An 11,911-nucleotide genomic window follows, 5' to 3' on the forward strand; every position below is an offset into this window, starting at 1 on the left:
ATGTATGCCTTACAGTGATGGATGAGCCATTGGGATGTACTATGTTGGAGCCACCACCGATAAGTGTTGCATGATCCTCTTGGCTGATACACCTGACGTGCGGTGTATTTATGAGAAGCTGATGCCTAAGCCATATGTTTACATATACGGTTCACTAGCAGATCTGGTAACTTCCTACACTCTCTCCTGCATTATGGCGATGTATCGTGATTATAATTAACTGTAACACATTACGGAATACTCTATCAAAACATTTCAAAATAATAAATTCTGAAGTACAGTAAATAATGAAAGTCTTCAAGACTTGAGGGTCTCTACCAGTAATACAGGCTGCGCGTTCCCTCTGATACATAACGGTCCTTTTCTGTAGGATGAGCCTCATACGTTCTGCACAAGACCGGACGCATAAACTGTTTTGTTGGGTAACAAAAATATGTTCGTGTGCATGAACCCTAAAACTTATTTTTTAAAATTTCTTTTGCAGCTCTCTCCTATCACAGCTCGGGGTGGGGGGGGGGGGTGTTCTTCAGGGGCCACGTCCTTTCTATTGCAGCTCTCTCCCTATCACAGCTCATGGGGGGTGTTCTTCTTCAGGGGCCACGTCCTTTCTACTGCAGCTCTCTCCCCATCACAGCTCATGGGGTGTGTATTTACCAGGGGCCACGTCCTTTCTTTTGCAGCTCTCTCCTATCACAGCTCGGGGTGGGGGGGGGGGGGTGTTCTTCAGGGGCCACGTCCTTTCTATTGCAGCTCTCTCCCTATCACAGCTCATGGGGTGTGTATTTACCAGGGGCCACGTCCTTTCTATTGCAGCTCTCTCCCCATCACAGCTCATGGGGGGTGTTCTTCTTCAGGGGCCACGTCCTTTCTACTGCAGCTCTCTCCCCATCACAGCTCATGGGGTGTGTATTTACCAGGGGCCACGTCCTTTCTATTGCAGCTCTCTCCCCATCACAGCTCATGGGGGGTGTTCTTCTTCAGGGGGCACGTCCTTTCTACTGCAGCTCTCCCCTTGTAACTTACACTTCTTCTAATAGTAGATCCAGCTAGTGACAGTTGAAGGATGGAACTGAGCATGAGCGTCCACCTCAGCGAGGTGGACAGAGAAATAAGGAAAAGAACAAGATACATTATATTGAATAACTCAGTGGCTGTAGTACATTTCTAATTACATGCAGGTACAGAAGTCCTCGGATCCGAGTACTAGTTTGAAAAATGTAGATTATTTTTCGCGGGGCAACCCTCCCAGCACATAGTTGTCCAAACCAAGTCAGACTGGCGAACCAATAACTGTAATTTTGTAAAATTAGTTTTTATTCATTTTCTGCGATGATTGTGTTGCTTCACAAATTTCTCTACCTTTGTCTTTGCTTTTTTTATTTTTTGGTAAATCAGTTAATTCTGAATTTGAAGCAAAAAAACATAAAAATGTATCCTTAAATTCTATTTCTATAGTTTTCATCCAGATGAGCAGAACGGACAGACTGGTGATTGATCTACTCCTGTGTTGTTTCTTCTTTAACAGATTGAGACCTCACAACTGGAGCCAGAAATTGCGATGAACACCACCTCTCGGACGGTGGTCTACAACAAAGGATTGTAAGCCAAATTTGGTCACCTCAGCACCGAGCAATGAAGAAAAGTCTCCCTGCTCCCCCCTTCCCCGTCACTTACCACAGAGCAAGGAACAGACGAACACCTGAACTCTCCCTCGTTCCCGACAGCTGGGGAAAATTAACACATTTACAGAACTATCAACTCTCCGAGGTAGAAGAGTTACTGGATTCATGTCTTACTGTTGCTAAGGGGGACTAGAAATAGCACAATAATGTGGTACCAATAATTTTTTTTTAAAAGCCATCATTAGATTACAAAAAATATATATGAAAGAAAAAAAAAATTCCATAAGATCACAATCACTGCATGAAAAGGGAATGATTCATCCAATTAGCCTGCGTAACGTCACCCAGATCAGCGTCATTAACACACGTCACCTCTAGAAGATGAATCTTGATGATGCCGCTAGACCAAGTTCGATAGATAAGCCTGACTATACAACACAAAAATCAAAAGGAATAAAATGTAGTTCCACATCCAGCACCAGCGTGACGTTACACCATAGACTTTGACACTTATGTAGGACGTCTTCTACAGTATGCCTTAGTTAACGAGTTCCACGTGGCTCATACTAACGGTATGTGAAGCGTATTCCATAGAACTTAGGTTTAGATACATTGTGAGTTATGACTTGAGTTCATAGCTGAAATTTACAGTTTCGTCACTTACCGTAACTTGCGTTCAATATCAGTATTTTCAGTACGGGACTACTGGTTTCCGTGGTGCCATTAAGTATGTTGACAATCTGGGCAGGAACAATTAATACAAAGTCTAAAGCTGGTCATACACATTTGGTGGACGTTGGCCGAGCCCACCAATTTTGGCAAAAACCAGACAACTATTGTTGTGTCCAGGTTCTCCCCCAATTGGACAAATCAGGGGGGAAGAAAAACGTTGATCATTTAGATGGAGCAATCATCGGTACGGCACTTGACTAGCCAATTTGTTGTGCAGTCGTTTTGGCAAATACAGTTTGAAAGATGCCTTTTCCTTGTTTGTTGACTGATCACTGGACATGGTTTTCGAAAGCGTAATCGATTGCCTGATCTTCAAGCCGTGTAAAAAGGCCTTAAGTTCTTGTGGGAGATAAGCCATTGCCAAAGAAGTTTGACAATGGCTTATTCCTATCGAAAACACATGCTCACTCGGCCAAGCCCAGGTCGCATGTGTACGGGGGAGAGGAAGAAATGCTATTGGCCAAACAAACATTCAGCTGTCGAGGGGGTCTGGGCACCTAAAAACAACCACACCAGATCCAGTTAATATTAGTGGCATCTGTTGTTAATCTTACATGCATGACCACAGCAGACCTCAGATTATCAGTAGATGTCACCAGAATTAGCAGATAAATATCTCATGTCTATGGCCAGCTTTGCAATAGAATAAAATCTATTGGACATACTGATCTATCTCTAACAGAGACAGCAGAAGAGTGAAGGGGGAGATCCGCAGGCATGGAAACCAGTTATGGGATTCTTTCTACATCTAAAGGAGGCCATACACAATAGAAGTGTAACATCGAATGATCATTTTAGCTGGGCAACGTCTGAAAACAATTCAGCCATGTTTAGAACAACTCCAATGGCCAGTATGGTCCCTAAGGAAGTAAACTAGAAAGAATCTATAATGAACCGTATGGCAGATATTGTCTGGAGAGCGAATTGTAGCAGAACATTGGATATAGAGTCATAACAGGCGAATGGTGGACCCCTTCTGCTGTAGATGTAACAGTGTGGTCTCTTCATTGCTAGCTTTAGTTAAAAATGCAGGAAGAAGTTAAGTTCCATTTATTAACTTTTTTTCTGTCTGGTTCACATATCTCACCTTTTATAATATACCTCAATATACTAGATCTCATAAGCTGGAGATCATCTTACTTAATCAGGTTTGATTGTTATGTGTCTAACCATCTCTCACTTGGTGACATCTTACTTGACTTGATACTACCAGGCTAGATTACTGGAGACCTCACTTGGGCAAATCTAATTATATTTCACTAAAAAGATCGCTACTCATCCAGATGGTCATTGTTTCTTCAGATTACAATGGAAGAGATCTCTTCACTTCCATATGGTCAGTAATTCTTCATATTACGCCCGCTGAGATCCTTTCACATCTAGATGGTCAGTGTTTCTTCAAATTACACTGGAAGAGATCTCTTCACATCTATATTGGCACTGATTCTTCACATATGCCAGTTGAGATCCTTTCACATCTAGATGGTCATTGTTTCTTCAGATTACATTGGATGAGATCTCTTCACATCTAGATGGTCAGTGTTTCTTCATATTCCACTGGACAAGATCTCTTTACATTTAGATGGTCAATGTTTACTCATATTAACCTGTAAGAGATGTGTTCATATTAGACGGTCAAAGTTTCCTTATACTACACTGGATGACTGTCTAGATCGTCAGTTTCTTCATATTACACTGGACAAGATCTCTTCACATCTACATGGTCAGTGTTTCTTCATATTACAGAGGATGAGATCTATTGACATCTAGATGGTCAGTGTTTCTTCATATTACAGAGGATGAGATCTATTCACATCTAGATGGTCAGTGTTTCTTCATATTACAGAGGACGAGATCTATTCACATCTAGATGGTCAATGTTTCTTCATATTACACTGGACAAGATCTCGATGGCCAATGGTTCCTCATACTACTTGGAGACTTCCTCACATATCATATCCTCCTTCAAATTCTCTGTGGATTTCGTTTACATTATGTTGGCGTCCACTCTATCACTTTTAAGAGATTCTGATTTGATAAATGCTGATCCCAAGGGACCTATTTTAGGGCTTTGGCTTTAGGAGAAGTAGCAGAGCTAAAACTTGATAAACAGTAATATAAGTAGATGTCTATTACACATAATCTTCTCACCCAACTTTTAGCGTTGCTTATTTTCCCTATGTTCTGAAGAAAATCTTTTGTGTGGTGTGTATGCACTAACCACATTTTCTTGTGCAGTCATTGGTCATCCACCAGTCATAAGTTGGGTTGAGAACAACTTTTGAAGAAAGTTAAGTGCTGTATTTCTCATGTTTTACTGACTGAATGATTGAATTCCAATGACATTCTGTTTTGTGTTGATTTTATCAAGTCACAGATGATGTGACGATGAGAGGAGGCTTGATTTTTAACTGTCTTACAAATTAATTATGATAATTGAGAAATAGCGCTTGGTGGGTAAACTGTGAATGCAATGGTTATAGTGATGCAAGATACATTGCTAATTTATCCAGATCAAAGTGATGAAAGAGAATCCTTTATATGGGAACATTTAAGGTATTAGATACATTCTGGCCAATTACAATGAGACTGGATGTTCTACTAATGTTCTACTTCCCCTACCCATGAAAGTCGGACAGTAAGGAGGAATTTGTGTCGGCCATTCTAGGGAGTATGGCTATTTTCAAAGTGGGGTAGTTGGCCAACTGAGAAACAATGCCCGTTGGTGGCAGGTCCACAAACCTTGGTACATTTTCCCAGCGATCTTTAACATTGCCAGGGCATAACACCATAGCATAATTTTATCACAAAGCTCCAACCATTTTCTGAAATTTCAAGCATATTGCCACAGTGTAGTATTAGTATTGCCATGTTCTGTCCATGTGTTCATGGATGTCATCCAAAAGCTTAAAAGCTTCTATAAACATTTTATATCACTAATGGATCAGGATCATAAGACAGTGAGAAGACTATGAAATTGGGTTCTGTTCGAAGGTCTCTACCAGAGTTGTAGAGCCAGAAGTGTTTTAATGTAGGAAAAGTAATTGGTTCCCAAAAGATATAAGCAATGACGGCTTTGTGCACATTCCATTAATTGCTAATTAATTATTCTGCCCTGTTTAATGAGGCAGGAGAGTCTGAAAACAAGAGCTCTCCACCCCACCACACCACCACTTATTGTAGGACAGGGAATTGAGTGTAGCTGGTAATGACATTACACCCATGCTATATAATTAGAGAACAGACCAATGAACCACAAGTAATTGATTCTTAGTACATTAATTAATGGAAAAAAATGAAGAAGAGGGCAAGTGATATGTGATTATGATAATACAAGGTCATGTTACATCATACAGCAGGGCAGCCCTCATCCTCCGGGAGCTTAGAGCGATCTGTAGTACAATGGGTGGTTTTATTCCAATGTTCTGCCCGAACTGTCAGCCTTCCAAATTTTTAGATAACTCCGCCTAAAACTGGCCAAACCCATTTGGATAAAATACTAGTGTTCCCACATCACCTGGGATCATGCGCTCTCTTTCCATTGTCCTCCAGTTTGGGCCAAGCTGTAGAACAATGTCCAATGACTTCTCCATTGCCGGTAGAGAAATGACTGTACTTGTTTGGTTGTAGGTGTTTCCAGTTCCTTTGTTTAGCACATGTTCCATTAAGTTTATGCATAGTTATTCCCAATCTCCACTTTGGAGCTAATTTTTCCAAACTTTGAGATTGTAGATGTCTCCACTTGACCTCTAAACCTAATAATTGCTATATTACATCGGATAGTGTGCTCTGCTGTACTGCAGAACATCTTGTCCAATCTTCACTGTTTGTTACACCACAATGAATGTCGTATTTTTATAATCTTCTAGAATCTTAGCCAAAATCACCTGTTAAGGATTTAGATGAGGTGCTGAAAGAATTATCACCAAATCCACTGAGTTCAGTCTGACAGCTGACGACCTAATGTGTATGAGGGCCTCCTAACGAGAAGGATTGGGCCATTGGATATGCCCTACCCTTGTGTTCTCGGGAAAATAAGCCACTTCCATAGGCAATCTGTCAACAGCTTACTTCATCTCCATTGAGAGCTTGGTACACTTAGCCATGCATGTATGTGCATGGGAGGTTGGGAGAAATAGCTCACCAGCTATCTAAAATGTATGGCCAACGCTAGACTGGCCCTAAGTACCCTTTCAGCACCTGGCCACCTCGGTTGACGTCATGCTATAACCATTGGTGAATGAAGCCATGTTCAATGACATTTTCAGATTGTCCTGACTCTTTTCTTCTGCCTATACATGATGACAGGTCTCATGTCGCCTTTCATACTGTGGTACTCTACAAAAGTTTTTTTAGTTTTTTTTAAAACAAGGATATTTCTTTGATGTCCCATTAAGCTGTCATTAAAGGGGTTGTCTCATCCTAGACATTGGTGGCATATCACTAGGATATGCCATCAAAGTCAGATAAGTGTGGTTGTACTTCTGAGACCTATATCTGTATCTCCAGAACGGGACCCCCAAAGTGTGCGTAGAGCAGCGACCCTCCACTTCCGAAAACAGCCGAGCGTGCTTGCGCAGCTTTTTTTGAAACTCATAAAAATAAATAGAGACGGGACCGCACATGCACAGTGTGTTCTCCTTCACTTTCGGGCACCCGTTCTGGAGATGGGTGTGGGTGTCAGAGGTGGGACCCGTATCCACATGACTTTGATGCCATATGCGAGTGATATGTCGTCAAAGTCTGATAGGACACAACCACTTTAAGTGGTCCCTTGCAGTACCAAGCCAAGAATAGTGAGACTCCATTATACATGGGGTGACGTTTTATGCCAGTGCCACATCATAGACTATGGATGCCCATACACCTTCACTTGCTACCAGCCAACAGTTATCTCTCCTGACTCTCAACTTGGCTTAGTGTGCATGTGTTTTCAGTGGGGAAAGAGGAGAAAGCCAATGTCAAACACATCTACTGGTAGCTAATTTCGCAGGAGAACAAAAGGATCGGGCATTGAAAGCCAAGGCACCTAATCCTTCTGTCCCTTGCCATCATCTGTCTGGGAAGTGTTGGGAGCTCCCCATACACATTTGTTTGTCGGCTGACAGTAGTCTCAGGATGGTGCTACACAACGATCTTGAGTGCGAAATATGTAGCGTGTAGCGCGGCTGTTTTTTTTTGTTATTCTGGGGTCGAGGTCGCAGTAACTTGTGAGGCACACTGCAACCAAATTCTGTTCCATGGCTTGATGTCACGGTCAAGATTGCTGTGTTAGACCAAGCGTAATGTGTACGTGGGACATGACAGAGATCATCAAGGAGAATGGACCAATTTGACCTGGAATTTTCCAGCGTCTTCTCTGGTACTTATAAGAGGTTATTTTATGGGTGTACCCAGCACCCTAATATTAATGTCCTGGGGGCAGGTTTGGTATAAAGCTATCATTGATAAGTCATTGGTGGCAATTTATAAACTATTAACACATTTGAACAGATTCTATAAAAGTAAAATTAGCAAGAAAAAAATAAACATTTCTTGGCGTTTTGTTATAGACGGTAGTTGCAGCTCATCCGGCCATTACTTACGGCAACACGTCTGATCTCATATAGGAGCAGGTGGAACACCCTTATGGAATAACCCGAAAACCTTGTGCTAGGTGTCCTCACTCCATTATATATTGCACCATAACATGCCTCTCAAGCTCTCTATGGGCTGTATAGATAGGGTTTACAGTAATCACCTGGAGGCGGCCATTTTGTTGACTGTATCAATATCTATTACTTGTCAGTTTTCCAGTAAGTTATGTCTTTACATTAGAGCAATTCTCCAACATTCTGGATTTTTTTATCCGTAGACAAAGTCTTAAAGGGGTTTTCCAGGTCTAAGCAGGTACCGCCGACCCACCTTAATTACACGTAACACTGTAGAAGAACGTTTGTGATGGATTCACAGTTCTGAAGTTGCGTGGATCAGCCTCTCAGGAACCAGTAATGTGACACTTCCAGGCTGGGCTTCGGAGAGGCCATCATTTCCTCTGTGGACAGAACCGTTCCTTTCTCTGGCACGTGCGCAAATCCCTGAATCCACCTCGTTTGCACATTCCCCAGAGTGGAGAATAGTTCTGGCCCCATCCACAGCAGAAGTGACATTGACAGAATCAGGATTTTATAAGAGGAGCGTCACGTGCCGATACCGCAACAACTAGACGAGGCGAGTTATGTGTAGGTAAGGTGGGTTTGTGGGACCCGCTAGGCCCTGGAATACCCCTTTAAACTATGGCTACCTGCCACAACTAGGGGTGTAATTCAAGTGTCAACACCAGCACACCAGGTGCTCCCCCTAGTGGTTGCACGTGAGAACCAGAATGGTAATTTTTGCTTCTATGTCTGTGGAGGGGATTTGAAGCTCTATTAGAGACATGGAGCTCCGACCAATATAAAGATATGAAATGATTCAGTGATGTCGCTGGTCTCAAGGAAGTTTCTAAAAGTGTCTCTCACCTTTTTTTATATTTTAAGTATGAATATGGGTTGAGGCCACAGAATGGCAGCCATCCATGTGTTTAGTCAATTTAATGCCAAAATCTAGCAAATCGAACTAATCATTGTGCCAAAAATGTAGCGTTAGACTTGGACTATAGTGAGATATATAAGAGGTAACAGATTTGTATCATAAAGATATATTACAGAACATATAGATATCTGCTATCTTAGAGAAAGGAGCCATTACAATGTCACGCTGTCTCGGAAACGCCAGCGGGCCGTGGGCATCTGCACGCACCTTATAATCTAGTTGTGTGGCAGGCAAAATGTTATGTCTTCCAACTGACAAGCACATATACCTCTCAGATGTAAAGCAACTTTTTATCTTTCACAAATGTAACACTGAAATATATAGAATAAAAGAACATGCATTAACTTGACGTGGCTCCTCCTCATTATACAGTGAAACGTGTGCAGTGTCTCATCCGGACATCCCTTCGGTCTACAGAGACAATTTCTGTATCTTTCCACGTGTTTATTTCCTGAATTGTTTGCTATTTTCTGCAGTTTCTATGTGGAAGCTCGATAACAAGTGTGTGCAGCACAGAGAGGCAGCCTCTTATACAGCAGATGGCGCTTCTAGGGAATCCGACAGTACATATACAGTACAGACCAAAAGTTTGGACAAACCTTCTCATTCAAAGAGTTTTCTTTATTTTCATGACTATGAAGGCATGAAAACTATGAATTAACACATGTGGAATTATATACATAACAAACAAGTGTGAAACAACTGAAAATATGTCATATTCTAGGTTCTTCAAAGTAGCCACCTTTTGCTTTGATTACTGCTTTGCACACTCTTGGCATTCTCTTGATGAGCTTCAAGAGGTAGTCCCCTGAAATGGTCTTCCAAGAGTCTTGAAGGAGTTCCCAGAGATGCTTAGCACTTGTTGGCCCTTTTGCCTTCACTCTGCGGTCCAGCTCACCCCAAACCATCTCGATTGGGTTCAGGTCCGGTGACTTTGGAGGCCAGGTCATCTGGCGCAGCACCCCATCACTCTCCTTCATGGTCAAATAGCCCTTACTTTCAAAGTTTTCCCAATTTTTCGGCTGACTGACTGACCTTCATTTCTTAAAGTAATAATGGCCACTCGTTTTTCTTTACTAGCTGCTTTTTTCTTGCCATAATACAAATTCTAACAGTCTATTCAGTAGGACTATCAGCTGTGTATCCACCTGACTTCTCCTCAACGCAACTGATGGTCCCAACCCCATTTATAAGGCAAGAAATCCCACTTATTAAACCTGACAGGGCACACCTGTGAAGTGAAAACCATTTCAGGGGACTACCTCTTGAAGCTCATCAAGAGAATGCCAAGAGTGTGCAAAGCAGTAATCATAGCAAAAGGTGGCTACTTTGAAGAAACTAGAATATGACATATTTTCAGTTGTTTCACACTTGTTTGTTATGTATATAATTCCACATGTGTTAATTCATAGTTTTGATGCCTTCATAGTCATGAAAATAAAGAAAACTCTTTGAATGAGAAGGTGTGTCCAAACTTTTGGTCTGTACTGTAGCTGCATACACTCGTATGGCCGTCACCTCAAGACTAGCGGCTTCAAGCCATCCTGGACTGAAAGCTTTAGGAATCAGAGAGCCTCACATCCATAAGGCGTTTCTACAAGTACTAGAAGAGCCGTCCGAGTACAACAGACCAGACTACGGGAGCGTAGTCAGAAACCTAACCGTCCGAAAACAGAACAATAGGGAACAGATGAACTATCCAAGGGTCGAGGCAGGAACAAGGCCGAGAGCAGGGCCAACCAGGAGTTAAATCAGGAACAATAGCGCATGGATTGAAGACTGGAATAATGACAGGACTAAACCTGAAGACATGGCAGGTCTGACGTCATGATCGTGCACCAAGTGGATTCCAAGCAGCAGAGCAACGGCCCAAACCAGCAGGGCCACCATGAAGACTGGAAGCATGGGTGAGATAAGGATCATGTAGACTACATCACTCTACAGTTTTTCTGGCCGTTTTGCATCAGTTTTTAACGGCCGTTAAAAACTGATGAATTTCATTGGCTTTCTTTTTTTTAAATCCCAACCCCTGCAGTACCCTCACTATACATAATGTCACCCATAGTGCCTCCCAGTGTAAAGGATAACCCCAATTGTGCCCCCCCCAGTATAAGTAATGTCCCACCTGTGCCCTCAGTATATGCAATTTACCCCATTGTGCCCTCAGTAATTAGAGTCAAACCCCCCCCAACCCCTGGTAGTGCTAACCATTAAAAAAAATAAAAATAAAAATATATATATATATATATATATACTCACCTCATCCAGTTGCATGCGCTGGAGCACTCTTTCCTCACTGGGGGCTGCAGGACCTGAACTCCCAGAGTAATGACCTCACAAATGATGATGTCACATCACACCGGGAGCATCAGGTCCTAACACCTGCAGTGAGGAGCCTGAGTTCCCACACTTGCAAGTGGATGAGGTGAGTATTGTTTATTAACCCCTGAATGTGCATTCTTGTCTAAACGGACATTAAAAACGGTCCCATTGATTTAAGTGGAGTCCACCTGGCCGTGAAAACGGCCAACAATAGGACATGTCTGGACTGGCCGTAAATCGCCCCACAGACTTCAAATAGTTCTAAATATGGCCAAGTGATGGCTGTTACTTAAAGGGGTTGTCCGGGCTTTTACTATTGATGGCCTATCCCATCAATATCAGATTGGCAGGGGTCTGACACCTGGCACCCCCGCCGATCAGCTGTATGAGGAGATGGCGCGCGCAGTGTGCCGTCTCCCATCTCTCTTCCTGCTCTGCTGCTGCCGTCTATGGCAAAGTATCTGATTTGATATTGATGACCTATCCTTAGGATAGGTCATCAATATTAAAAGCCCGGAGAACCCCTTTAAATGGCCGTCACATGGCCATTTTTCATGTTTGTGTGAATGTAGCCTTAGTAAATATGTTGTCAAGAATATTTACAATGGGAGACAAATTTTTTTGTATTAAAGGCACATTCTGGTTGTGACAAGTTATCCCCT

General features: G+C 42.3%; 1 protein-coding gene across 1 annotated transcript in view; it reads left to right on the forward strand.

The window, feature by feature from the left end:
- Window positions 1-9,276, forward strand: part of SFXN5 (sideroflexin 5) — a 216,363-nt gene extending 207,087 nt beyond the window's left edge. Inside the window, exon 14 of the mRNA XM_040419345.1 lies at window positions 1,526-9,276. Within this exon, the coding sequence (XP_040275279.1) occupies window positions 1,526-1,603 (78 nt within the window). The 3' untranslated portion in view covers window positions 1,604-9,276. The remainder of the gene's footprint in view (window positions 1-1,525) is intronic.
- Window positions 9,277-11,911: the final 2,635 nt, after the last annotated feature.

The sequence above is a fragment of the Bufo bufo genome, chromosome 2 (assembly GCF_905171765.1).
Source record: "Bufo bufo chromosome 2, aBufBuf1.1, whole genome shotgun sequence".
Lineage (NCBI taxonomy): Eukaryota > Metazoa > Chordata > Amphibia > Anura > Bufonidae > Bufo > Bufo bufo.